The sequence below is a fragment of the Gadus macrocephalus genome, chromosome 13 (assembly GCF_031168955.1).
Source record: "Gadus macrocephalus chromosome 13, ASM3116895v1".
Taxonomy (NCBI): Eukaryota; Metazoa; Chordata; class Actinopteri; order Gadiformes; family Gadidae; genus Gadus; species Gadus macrocephalus.
Window position 1 is genome coordinate 16,824,921 of NC_082394.1, and position 14,002 is coordinate 16,838,922.

The 14,002-nt window shown below is 39.4% G+C and overlaps 2 protein-coding genes across 5 annotated transcripts; one reads left to right on the top strand and one right to left on the bottom strand.

The window, feature by feature from the left end:
- Nucleotides 1–1,411: 1,411 nt before the first annotated feature.
- LOC132470822 (ammonium transporter Rh type B-like) lies at nucleotides 1,412–3,270 on the bottom strand. Its single transcript, XM_060069707.1, has one exon. It carries the CDS (start codon nucleotides 3,229–3,231, stop codon nucleotides 1,810–1,812), a length of 1,422 nt encoding a protein of 473 aa, XP_059925690.1. The 5' UTR covers nucleotides 3,232–3,270; the 3' UTR covers nucleotides 1,412–1,809.
- Nucleotides 3,271–4,934: 1,664 nt separating this feature from the next.
- On the top strand, nucleotides 4,935–13,650 carry arfgap1 (ADP-ribosylation factor GTPase activating protein 1). Of its 4 annotated transcripts, XM_060068855.1 has the most exons (13): nucleotides 4,935–5,163; nucleotides 5,742–5,810; nucleotides 6,153–6,262; nucleotides 6,672–6,843; nucleotides 6,934–7,034; nucleotides 7,175–7,261; nucleotides 7,378–7,492; nucleotides 7,575–7,631; nucleotides 7,730–7,762; nucleotides 8,852–8,908; nucleotides 9,696–9,755; nucleotides 10,482–10,537; nucleotides 10,626–13,650. In XM_060068855.1, exons 2-13 carry the CDS (start codon nucleotides 5,751–5,753, stop codon nucleotides 10,966–10,968), a joined length of 1,251 nt encoding a protein of 416 aa, XP_059924838.1. In that variant the 5' UTR covers nucleotides 4,935–5,163; nucleotides 5,742–5,750; the 3' UTR covers nucleotides 10,969–13,650. The 4 variants fall into 4 exon arrangements, with proteins under 4 accessions (XP_059924838.1, XP_059924840.1, XP_059924839.1 ...); XM_060068857.1 differs by lacking the exons at nucleotides 8,852–8,908; nucleotides 9,696–9,755 and adding an exon at nucleotides 8,023–8,052 and having other exon boundaries at nucleotides 4,940–5,163; nucleotides 10,488–10,537; XM_060068856.1 differs by lacking the exon at nucleotides 8,852–8,908 and having other exon boundaries at nucleotides 4,940–5,163.
- Nucleotides 13,651–14,002: the final 352 nt, after the last annotated feature.

Sequence of the window (14,002 nt, forward strand, 5' to 3'; positions counted from 1 at the left end):
TATGGAGTTATTGAAACTTACTACGTGTAAAAAAGACTAGAAATTGAATGTTTATTTTTAAGCCTCGAAAGTTGCACTGGGTGCCTTTAACTGTCTTATTTTCATAAGATAGATCATTTTAGTTTATCTCATTACATTTTGGCTTATCTTTATATTCCAACAATTGTTGACAAATATGTCTGAAAGCCGTAAGGAAGTAAATAATAGTGTAAGGCTTCATTTCTTTAGATCAGGAATAAAATATAATAATGTCAGGTAAACCAGTAGACACTACGACAGTTATCTTTCTCATTTTAAGATAATGTGGGTCCCTCCATTTGAAAATGTAATGTTATTATTCATATCCATATATATAGGATTTTTTATCTATTTATTTTCATTTCATCAAAAAGTATATTGGTGACCAAATTGTAGTAAGTATTAATATAGCATTGTATTAAAATGATTCCTTTTTTTGTCATGGAATTAACTGCACTTTTACAAGGGATAGTAGCAGTAAAACCGTGTTGGGATTTATAGTATACTGTCCAGCCACTTATCTCATTAATAACCATGTCAAGTGATAAGGGTGTGAAGGCCAGACTCAGCTGAAATAGGAACTCCTTAAATTTGAATTAATTTAGTGACATCCGAAGAGTATCACGCTTGTCATTTGACAACATTTCATAGCTCTATATATATATATATATATTCTATTTGTAATTGGTAAATGCAAGAAGATGTAGTGATTGTGGTTAAAATGGAAACAAAACATTAATCACAGGTATTAACCTATCAATTCCTTACTTGATATTCTATATATTATTTTTTATTGAATGAGACTGATGATTTAGGGTTATTAAAAATGTGTATTTAAATAAGTAAATGAACACATTATAAATCAATTTGTGTTTTATTTGAACTGTTCTACGACACGTGTAGTACACTTATCTTAGCGATAGCCCTGTGTTAGTATAATTGTAAGGTTTATTGGATGTGAATGAGTTGGGAAAGGTGCCATGGTGGATTTCTATCAGCTATTGTCAGGCCTATTGGAGCAACTCAGGCATGGTTTGGATTAATTAATGTTAGGGTTGGTTATTCACTAGTATGTTTTTTCTACCTGGATTTTTCCCTGCCTTTTATCTGTATTTATCTGTATCAGTGGTTGCCATGCATTAAATATTTCTTATTGGCAATAGCCTAGGGAAACTGGAATAATATATTTCCATTATCCTTGATCCCGCTGTTTGATGATGGATTATTAATAAATGATACCAAACAAAGTTATTGGAAAACTATTGTTCAGGATGATATTAAAATGATAAAATGATAACGACAATAAACCAGGTGGCTATTCAAAAGGAAATAATAAAATATATAATGACTAAGCGTTATGTGATCGGTTGCACATTTTTCCATTATTACTCCATTTAAAATAACATGAATCACGTTTTTTGAATAAATTGATAAATTATACATTGAAGTAAAATATGCTTCCAAAACTAACACTGTTTCTCAATAACATTATGCATTCCAATAATTATTGACTAATAGCAAGTTCAAGATGGTATAGGTCTTCCTAAATTGACAAATGTGTAAAGCAGGTAAAACTACCCTTGACCCTAATCGTCCGAACAAATAAATACCACATCAGTCATAAAGATATGGCTTCCATGAATACTTGTGAACCATACATATATGGTTATCGACATTCCAACTATGCAATCCACTGACCTATGTCATTCTGTCTTAAAGCATTCAAGAAAGCGTAGTGTCAGAGCCAATTAAAACATGTATTCAATACACCCTGCACCTCACACCAACACACTAAACCTTGGAGTCATGTTCGTTGCTGGGAGTCTTTTTCACCTCACTGTAAAAGTCAGTGGGCATATGAAAGAAGAGTTCATCGTCAAAGCAGTCGTCGTCGGCGGGGGAGGCCAGGCAGGGCAACTTGAGCACAAAGCCAGTCACCACGCCTCCCACGGCGGCCGCTGCGATGGTGGAAAAGATGGCTGCCACCTGGTAGAGGGCTTGCTCCTCGGCGCTGCGTCCTAGACCGGCCTTCAGCCCCGGGATGAGCTGCCGCAGCGCCAGGAGCTTGGGATCCCCCTCTGGAGGAGAGCGGTGGGCGAATATCTCGTACATACTCGGCCCGTAGGTCTCCTCGGTCGCCAGCAGGATGGCACAGATGCCGGCGGTGCACGAGATGAGGCCCGTCAGCCCGTGGAGGTTGTGAATCCCGCACTGGTCCTGGATCCGGAGGCGTTGGGCCAGGAACGGGGTGAGGTACCTGTATCCCAGGAAGCAGGCGGTGCAGCCCAGGACCCCCAGGGCATATGCTGCCGCAGGGGAGATCATCATGTCCACGGAGGCCCCCACCGTCACACCACCGGCCAAGGTCACGTTCTGGATGTCGGCCATGGTGAGCTTGCCCTTTTTGTTGAACACGGCCGATAGAGCGAAGGCAGTCATAGTAGAGGAGCTGAGCCCAATGAAGGTGTGGAGCACTGCTCTGTGCTGATCGTCACCCTTCAAGGTCAGGGAGGAGTTGAACGAAGGCCAAAACACCCAGAGGAACAGCGTCCCCAGTACAGAGAGGATGTCTGAGTGGTAGCTGGTGATCTCCTTTGAGTGTCCGTTGTTTAAATTGGGTCGGTACAGCACAAATGTCACCCCTAGGCCGAAGTAGCAGGCAAATAAGTGAATTACAATGGAGCCACCTGCATCATTGACCCTTATGTACTTCAACACAGCCCACTCTGTCACAGAGAAGAAGGGGACCTCTAAGAAGGCCATCACCAGAAGCTGCACAGGACTGGTCTTTCCGAGCACAGCCCCGAATGAGATGAGTACAACAGCACACGCAAACTCTGCATTTATGAGGTTGATCACCCCGAGGTGAATCTTGCCGTCTTGGTAGAACTGGAAGTAGCCTTGCACCAGGATTGCCCATTGGATCGAAAAAGTGGCAGTGAGGAAGTTGAAGACCATTCCACTGAAGCCGTAGAAGCGTAGAAACGCCAGCAGACAGCCGAAGCCAACGAAGATCATCACCTGCACATCGGCGAAGTAGGGATAGTCTCGGTAAAGAGAGTTGTCCATAGGTATGGTCATGTTGTTCTGCATCTTAGCATTGGCATTGTCATCGTACGTGACGAAGAAAGAGTAAAGCACCAGAAGTATGACTTCCAGCACCAACACCAACGCCGGAAGGCGCACTCTCAGGCTTGTCGACGATGGATCCATGTTGATGTACAATGAACAGCTGTGAGTCGTGTGGCTGTAGGGCTCTTTTATACTGCAATTCACCTTTAGATAAGCAGCTTTGACCTAAGGGTCAAAGCTTCACAGGATTGACAGTGCACTGCAACCCCACATGATTTTAAAAAGTGCTGATAAAGCTGATGAGACGCAATTTATATCCTTTCATCTGAATATGTTAATTGTAATATTAATATAACAATTATAATAATTATGAAAGAAAAAAAAATTACTAATTGGAAAATATAAGTAATTACGATTTGAAAAAAAAATTCACTACGATTTAGCAGAGACATTATATTTTACCCCTTAATACTTTATGATTTAATTGCATTCTATTATTGTTGTATTATGGTTTTTTTAGACCCATACCATTTGTTTTTTTATCAGATGTTCTTTATGAACTACGTCCGCTGTAAAAAATAAAAAACATACACTACACATCAGGTTTATTATCGTTTTATTAGCCATGGGTCATCATAAACAAATTGAAGAAAATATTCCCTAACTTTATGAAACCATTATAATAGCAGCGGACTATAACTGATTCATTCATTCTTTTTTCAAAGGGTGTCTTGGAAAATGAACACGGAGAGCATAAATAAGTAATATAAATGATACCACTATCAGGTTTCTCCATATAAAGATTGTCCCTTTTTAGAATCTTGCTCGTTGCTGTTCATTACTCAGCTAATAGTGTGACAAAAAGCCATAAATGATTTGATCTACCTGCAAAAGTTATCGTTAATATGTTGTTGAGATTATATCATAAGAGATTATATACAGCAGATTATGTCCATTTGTCAACTGCTGGCTATTATCTCTGATACCTAGATATTAGAGATTATATCCAGCAGTTTACAACTTTTTTAGTGCACCGGACAGTGTATGCTTTCTGACACGTAACTCAACATACTTTGCACTGCACCTTATTAGAGATGACCTAACTGGTGCCTTACCATTAAAGTAGCTCTTTACTGGCTGGGACCCTACACATGAATTTAGAAATAGTAACTATAGTTTTGCGTAGACAAATATGTAGTTAAATGGGCTTTACTGTGTATAGTAAAACATATAAAGCTCATACCCCTTTTCCACAAAAAGTGCTTAAATATCATATTTGCTGCACAATGGGATTCACTGATGTGGGATTGATTTATTCATTTGAATAATACTATTATTTGAATAATATAAGGGCAGATCATAAATTCTAGATTATTCTGAATATTTTTTTTTTAAAATCCAGACACACTGCTAACCCTTGACCCTTGCCTTGGCTTGCAAGCATGTTATGTGCAATGATTGTCTTAATGTTATGAGACATTAGGCAACATACATTTATACATTTTTATTTCAAACCTGTAATATTACAATACCATCCCTACAAAGCCCCCTCCGTCATTATTTAGAGTAGGGTTGGCTACAGGTTGATCTGAGTTTGATCAATACCGGCTGTTATCCAAAGCATTTCTCTTGGGAACACTCTGATCACTCAATGCCGTATAAAGATCCCAGGTCTTTACACTATATTGATATTTGTGTCTTTTGCTTAATGCTATTCAATCAAAATTGTTTTGATAAATAGGTATTCTACCAAGCCCCGCTGGACGCTCTAGTCTAGACGCATGAGGGCTCCGCCGGGCGCTCGCCGCTCATGAGAGTAGGGGCCGAAGAAGAACCGATGGACAGGACTAACTCCCAGAATGCACTGCAATGCCAACGTAGGCAAACAGGAACATGGCCACCGGTGTGTAGCATCAGCAGCCCATATTCATAGTCGATCGAGTTCGATCAAATTACCGTGAGTGTATCATAATCTAATACTTCTTGCACCTCGAAGAGTGAAGAACATTTTTCTTGGAGTGTTTGAAAACAAACCCGGTTAGAGTCGTGTTGCTGGAATACATTCACTGACAGGTAAAGGATGAGAAAGATTCAGTTAGCATTGACATTAGCAATCATCAATACAGTATCAGCCCAATTGAATGTTGGCAAGATGCTCATCAATAACTTCAACATGCCATCGAGCCTCAGCCATGGATTAATTAAAAAACCTGACATTACATTGTCGCCAATTCTTGACTAAACCTGGTGTCAGCTCTGTTTTGGGATCTTTAGCTTAGCATATTTTGGGTGAGTTAATTGCTCAATACTTTGACCAAATCTTTATTGTGTCATGTCAGTTGTAGACTAACGTTATATATTGTGCTTCAGCTTTGGTTTCTGTCGATCAAAGTCCGATATGTTGGAGAGTAAAGCTCATGCCGCTCAGTTACTGTTCCAGATGAGTGTACAAGTACAGACTGTTCTTGTACTTGTCTAAATACTGTACAGACAGTATGTAGACATGTTAGCAATAGCTGGAGAATATTCTTGTGCATGTGTATTAATTTACAGTCACAAGTTGTGACTGTAACAAACTGATGGACACATATCTTGTGTACAGCGTTTGTACTCTTGAGGCTACTTTGAGCCGACCTTTACTTTCTCTTCAGAGTGGCAAAATGGCAAGTCCAAGGACCAGGAGAGTACTGAAGGAAGTACGCACCGAAGATGAAAACAATGTAAGTACTCAACTGAAACTGAGTTTCCCGCAGAAAATGTGTTAGTTAAGGTGGTGGGGTTTGCCTTCAGAACTTTGGGGTTGCAAACAACATTGTCAACATAACAACAGAAACAAGAGCATTCAAAGAATTTGGGAAATTTTATATATGCAAATATTGATAGGTATACTGCTAAACAACATTGTTGTCAGTTTTGTATTTTTCATGACATAGTTGAGGTGGCAGCCGTCTGTAGATTCTTTCTAACTTCTTAAAAGCAAAATCCAAAATATTTTCATCTGTATTCAATCATAATAGTTATAAACAAAATGTGTCAATATAACCATATAAATATTTTTCTAGCTTTGCTTCGAGTGTGGCGCTTTCAACCCCCAGTGGGTTAGTGTTACGTATGGTATATGGATTTGTCTCGAGTGCTCTGGGAAGCACAGGGGCCTGGGAGTACATCTCAGGTACGTCTGAAAATCTTTTTTTTTTTACAAACTGGCATATTTGATAAAAGTGTTAATAACCGTATTATTTTTGAATGTGATAACTTTATTATAAAATATAACATTTTAGTTAGTGAATATTCTTTCTGAGGCCCCGTCAACATATATATTTTTTAACGTTTATATTTAAAGCACAGGAAAAGCAATCTAATGTAGCACAAATTATTAACATTTAACAATTCTTAAAGGCAAAAGTTTCAAGTAGCTACTTAAACAACGTTGGGTATTCCATTATTGTTTAACATCTTTTTTCGTCATCCTTTTGACAGTTGACCTTGCTGTGATGACTCCATTATACTGAGAGTAAATTCTTCATGGCCACAATGAATTTGAAATGTAATTCCTTGATGATATCCACTTCCCTCTACAGCTTTGTGCGCTCGGTCACCATGGACAAGTGGAAGGATCTCGAGCTTGAGAAGATGAAGGCCGGTGGCAATGGGAAGTTCCGCCAGTTTCTCGAGCTCCAGGATGATTATAATCCCTCTTGGAGTTTGCAGGAGAAATACAACAGCAAGACTGCGGCCCTGTTCAGAGACAAGGTAGCCTACCTGCTAGCCAGCCCTGCTAGGAAGGTTTCACACACACTTTGAGCTAATGACAGCAGCATCTGACTGTATGGTCTTTAACAGGTTGCTACAATAGCAGATGGCAGGGAATGGTCCATCGAAACTTCCACTGCCCAGAACTGGACATCTCCTCAACCTAGGACTAGCATGTCAAATTCTAGTCGGTAAACTGGAATTTAATTCTGTTAGGCGTTTTGAAATGTTTTCCTTTATTTGAATTGCCGGTGGAGTTAACCAAATTGTACTGAGTAATATGTTTAATATAATAATAAATAAATATATTTATATTTTATTTATATTATAGCTCAGTAGCACCCGGGCAAAACCCTCACAAGCCTGGCGACAAGGCGTTTGAAGATTGGTTGAGCGATGACGTGAACTCCTATCAAAGGTATAACAACATTACATACAAACCTCCCGTCACATGTATTCTGTACGTATCCTCAACCAGTTGATCTAGGCTAGATTCAAGGGGATATAATGTTTCCCCATGCATCCCACTTCTAGCGGAGGCGGCTACAGCGGAAATCAGGAGAACCGATACGTCGGCTTCGGCAACACGGTGACCCCAGAGAAGAGGGATGACGACTTCCTGAACAATGCCATGACGTCTATTTATTCAGTGCGTCTTCCCATAATCACATCAAGAGTCTGGTGAGTCACTGGTGGAACGCCTCTTTAAATGGCCTCTGTTAATTCACTAGGGTTGGAGCAACTTTGCGGTCGGAGCCAGCAAGTTTGCAACTGTTGCTAAAGATAATGTAAGTTTATTTATTTATTAATATTATACAGTTCACCACATTGGATTTGAAATTCAATTTAAAGTGTGTTTTTGTTTTATTTATTTTACTTAATACAGACAGCAAAACTGGCAAACCAAGCAACTCTAAAGGTAGGAATATGAGAATCAATAAATTAAAATGTAAAACAATGTACTGTATATACAATTAAATCCTTCTCATAAATCATGACGATAAGAAAAAAACGATTCTCCCAATTTGGTAGACTAATTTTATTTCTGATTAGTATTTTACATACTAATTTCTTACACACATTTAAACTTTACGTTTCATTACGTCTATGCATGAATTTGTCCTTCTGGCTGTGAACAGCTCTACCTCTTTAACCTTCCTCTGCCTTCTCTGGATGTAGTTAAAGGGCTATAAAGCGCCCCCAGAACCGGTAAAACATACCTGCTGCATGGCCCTTTCACTACAACGCTGACATTTCCCACTCATACGTTTTTACTTAATTTTGGGATTTAAATGGTTGTGGTTCTTGTGATTTGGAATGCAGCATCTGCATTTGGATTTAATCAAATGTATATGTAATTTTGATTATGTTGTCACATCCCTTATTTTGCCTTCTAACTAATTCACCACTAACTCATTTAATGGATGATCTCTCAGCCAATGGTTCGCTAGCTAGAAGTAAAATAACTGAAGGATGATGTTGGCATCATCGAGACTCAAATCATTGACGTGGTAGTCTACATTGATTTAAACCCAAGTCATGGCGTCCCGTTGCCATAGGGATATCCATGTGTGCATGGCGGCTCCATGTTCAGCTGATGATCATTATTGTTCTGCTGAAATTGCTTCATAGGTGTCGGGTTGTGTGTGGAACATTTAACTGCTAACAACACAGTGGGGAAACTCACTTTCTTTAATTAATTTGGACCCAAATACAATGTGATTCCTAAAAAAGGACAAACAATTATTTGGACCATTGTGTCAATTTTTAACAAAATAACCCGGGATGTAAAGTAACATGACTAATAACAAATTGGTATCCCATGGGGTTGGTAAAGGCTGTGAGTAAGATCAACTAGCACACCACTACACCAAGGCTCTTTCAGTGCTACTAATGATACTCACAGTAATGCAATTGCCACTCAGTGCCTCCCCGGTCCTCTTGCATTACAAATGTTGAACGTCTCTCATTTTGTTAAAGTGAATTCTTCCTTCTCACTTCCAACTAGGCCGCAGAGTTAGGACAGACAATAAATGAGAATGTTATCAAACCCACCCAGGAGAAGGTAACATTGATGTTTGAGGTTGTGGGCTTGGTGGCGGGCTGTAGTGCTACTGACAGTGAACGGCTTCAGAGGTGAATGTGTGCTTCAACACGATGCGTGTGGGAGATGGCTCTGCACTGTTAACCGACAAAAGCAACGGAGATAATGTTGACATCTTTGATTTGATGGCTTTTCTAGTCTGACTATCTGCCTCTGCAATTATTGAACTTATAGATGATGCGATTCTTTGCTCCTTTCTGAAATCTTCCACAATGAAATGATTGCCGCTCTGTTTACGGTCTTTCTAGAGAAAAGCAGTCTTATGTAATTTTTTGTACCACCGTTTTAATATATAATAATATAGGAATATAAACATATGTGTATATTAAAATAAAATTATATCATACGTCTTTGATATGGAAATTCCAATATGTTGTAATTGAAGGTATGGCACCCTTGCAGGGCTTTGTCCCTTTCTCTGCCTCTGTTGCTTAAAACCAAGCTGTTTTGGGTAATATTAAGGCTTTTGCATTGTACACTTCACTGTAGGGATATGTTCTGTAATAATAAGGCTGATTAGGCTGTCCAGAAAGGTCACTTATCAAGATGTATTTCAACACCAGGTGTACCACACACACTGGTTTGCTTTTGCGTTCTAACATCCAGTAGCCATTGTCTATGTGTGTGTATGTGTAACATTGAATGTTTAGAACTGCACAACACAGCCGCATTTGTCCAGCAAATCTTTGAGAATGTGTTTGCATGATGGTTTAAAAGTCTTATTTTTCTGATGCTGTGGCTTATCCAGGTTAAAGAAGGGAAGTTGCTAGATGAAATGACAGTAGGCATCTCTGGGCTGGCCAACAAGGTAGGACGGTGGAGGACAGAACCTCTACTGTACGTGTGAATCCATAACCAGTCTCCTCAGCAAGGAACTCTGCCTCCCAGCCCTGGTATACTTCTACTCATTGGCCCTCATTCAGACCGCCCTTTAAAAACGCCATAAGGTCTGCTCAACAAATTAATGGAAAATAGTGGCAGGGTCTGTTTCCATTCAGATTCCTGGGTGGAGACTGGTTTGGGTGTGTTGTATATGTTTCACCAATGTTAACTGAATTTTCCGTTTTTCTTTTGCTGCCATTCATTTGGTGGTGAGTACTGTATTCAATTTTACATGACATGTATTTTCACAAAGCTGCTAGTTTTAGAAATCATAAAATCGAAGACATTGCCGAGACTGGTTAAACACAGTTCTCTAGCTACGCATTAAAGATTGTTTAAACCACATTGATGACTTAAAATGTGTTTAGTAGTGTGTGTAAATATATATATCATTTCAAATGACATCATTTCAAATGATATATATATATATATATATATATCGTGTCATTTGAAATGATCAAGTGTTAAAAGTTTTGCGCTGATTATTCTGTAGATACTGTTCCTGTGATACATTGATATTCTCCTAAATATACAGTTTCATTGTTTTGATGATGTACAACTTAAATTTTGCGTAATGGATCTCAATAATCAGAAGCAAAGCTAGGGTTTTAACACACAAATTGCATTGGTAAACTGAAACACTTCGCCATAGGTTCAGGGGGCTGGCTCCAAGCTGACTGATCTCTTCATGGGAAAAACCGAGGATGGGTGAGTACAGTGAGCTACTGACCTTCATCCCCACATCACTTCGGTCGATGCATGGTGTAAAGCATAACCACAACCTCCTTGGCTTCAGATCCACTGGAGACAGCTACCAGAACATGGAGTCGACCGGGGTCTACGAGGCTGGCTCCGGGCAGCCTCCAGCCAAGGACTTCTGGGAAACCTTTGGCAGCAACACCTCCCTGAAGCCCAAGAAGTCCCCCAGCAGCGACAGTTGGACCGTGGCGGACAACTCCACCAAGAAGAGCTCCGACAGTTGGGACAATTGGGGCTCGGAGGCGGCGTCAAACAACAAGCACAGCACCGGGGACAGTTGGGAGGCCTGGGACAACAACTGGGAGAAGGCGGGCGACGCGAAGCCCACTAAGAGCCCTTCAAAGCCCGCTGAGGAAAGCTGGGAGAATGCAGACTGGTAGTGGTCACACGCACACACACACACACACACACACCCCCTCACCTTACCTCTCTTCCTGGTCCTTTCTCATCCCTCCATCTCACAGACACTTTCAGGGAAAGGAAATTCCGATCTTGTTAATCCATTTTTATATCATAGCTATTCATGAGTTGCCATTTCTGATGTCAAAGTGTCTTCAGTGGATTCATTTGAACTCAAAAATCAACGTCAATTTCTATTTCCTCTTGTGAATAAATCTGTGTTTATGTCGGGTGAGTTAGTGGGGCCTTTGATTTCACCTTACATTTATTTATGCATAAGGTTGCGTTTATTGTCAAAAGCGTATACCCCATCTACATGATAACCCTCCTCATTTTGGTACAGTATTCTGCCTCAAATAATAGTGTTGTGTAGAATATTCAAATGAGCTAAAAATGTACATGGTAATCTAGTATCAAAATGTAGTTGGCAAATGTTTTATATATTTTTGATGCATGATTTATTATTTATGTTTGTCTTGCAAGTATTAAAAGCTCAAGGAAGTATACTATATTGTTGAAAAGACAGCTTAATTATAGAAATTGGTGAAGATATTCATGTGGATGAAATAAATTAAAATAGGGAAACTGGTTTGTAAAAGTCACCTACTTTTACAAACCAGAAATTTGCTCAGATTCATCTCTAGGTTCACATCAAATTTGAGTGGCCAAATATGAATTCATCTTTTGGGGAAGTGGTAAGCGCAAACTAGGGTTAGTAAAACAGAAGTTGTACCTTCATGAAACCATGTCCCCGTGACAAACGTTTAAAGCTTCTTAAACGTCTCTCCCCGTCTAAAACTTCTAATTTTGACCTTAATCTGACAGGCAAGCCCTTTCATAAAACTTAAACAGGAAGAAAAACTCCTTTTAAAATCTTCAATTAGGTAAAAAACAAAAATCGATTTAACCCATGATAATAGGAAAGAACATTTGTATTTATTGTATAGATTTTATTTTCAAATAAAATATTTCATAGGGACCTGATTATATTTTCTTAAAATCAAAAATGTATATCAGAATATTTGAAGATGCATGATTGTATTCTTTTCACAAATGTTTGCCATTCTCAATTTGTAGAATCCCATTTTAAATCCCTGCCTTATTGCTCATTGGTGCACTCGGTCTGAGCCATATATAGATGCATATTTACCCAGCATGCCATGCTGGACGGTTCATAATTATGTCCTGGGCAATAGGCAATATCATATTTTAAAAGTTTCCTCTGTATAGTGATGATTCTCTGAATCGTTTGTAAAGCTGGATTGTGCGTGCTTCATTAGTCATCTAATTTAAGGATAAAAAAACAGGCATACTTCATACATGGAGTATGTCTACGACTAGAGGATTTGACACTTTTCTAACTCTGGGTGTCATGGACATACACCTATGAGCTTAGTTTACCAAATGAATTGTTATTTAGTGGGGTTTCCATACACCAACAAAACGTAATCTCTGTCCAGGGCGTTTTATATGCTATAGTTCCCCCATAGACGCACAATGTGTTGATGTTACAAACTGATAGGAATTTTGTCTGCTGTGACCCCTTATTCAAAGTTATGTCTTTTCTTTCCCAATTTTAGGTTTGTGTACAATCCATACAACCTCTTGCATGTTATCGATATGAATTATCAGCTTTGTTTCTTTATATATATGTCCTGTTCACCCTGCATGGCCCCATATGTGTAAGACCTATGACTTTGTACATTTCGAACAGAAATACTATTGTAAGATGTCAGCATGTGTTGTGAAATGCAGGAAGTGTTGAATAGAATTGAAGTCTTCATTAGTGTGCTCTAATTGTTATAAAACACTATTAATTGGTCCCATGCATGCATTGGACAAATGTATACCAGATGTTTTGGAATATAATAGCTATTCTAGGTGATGTGAGTGCGGTTCCCATGGTGCAACGTGCTTGGACTTGAAAGATGTAGTCCCCCTGATCCCATGTACGGCCTCCACTGCCAATGTGGAGCAACTCCAAACCCATCCATGTTTTAGTGTTCGGTTGAGGCTTTTGTGTTATAACCATTCTAACTGCCCCTAGTTGTCACAAGTGCAGATACTAACAAAAGTAAATAATGGTCACCATTGCAGATACTAACAAACGTGAATCCTAGGCTTTTAATCCTATCTGATGCTGTGATGCGGTGTGTCGCCATGTTCTCTGCTGTAAATGGCCGATCTGTAACTCATTCACGTGAAGAGGGGACGGGTACCTCCCTTTGTGGGCCTCCTTAGGTGTCATTCAGGGTCATTTTGGGAGCCTTCCTCTGACTTCCCCTTCTGGATATATGTGATCCGACGGCATTCTGGCGACTCGCTCCCCAAAGTCGCCTATACATTCCATCCCATCTCTTCCCTTGATAGGTTTACTGTGTTGAGAACTTGATTTATGTAACCCGGGGGGGGTTACACCCAAGGTGTGCTATCTAGATGGGTCTGATGCATTCACATGTCCTCAACTGTGACGACCCAGGGACACCCACTGCAGAGGGCCCTCTGCTGCCCCCCCCCCCCAACCCGGGCTATGATTTCCAAAAAAAAAAGTTGTATTGGTGTTTTTTTTGTGGTTGCAGTAAACCCTTTTCTTTTCATGATGATTGCTCTTATGACATACTGAGTTTTATGCGTGTGCCTTGTGAATAAACATGTATGATGAAGTGGTGTAGGTCGAGATATATTTCACTTTCTCTGCTCTTTTAAGTCCCCTTGTAATGTATTGTCAATGGATGTTGTTATTGATCATGTGTCTGGTGTATTGGTCTACGGGGAACAGTGTATATTGTCATCACTATTGAAATATCAATGGTTTGGTGATGTGGGGAAAATATTGTTGAGTTTATAGTTTATATAGAGTTTATAGATGGCATATTGTTAGAAATCCATTCATTGCGATTAAATAAGGCAAAATCCTAGTTTTGAATATATTTTCATGTGAGCATAAGAAAGTGCAAAAAAATATTCGAATTATTCGAATGTCATTACGGTAGGTGTTATTACAATGTTGCAACA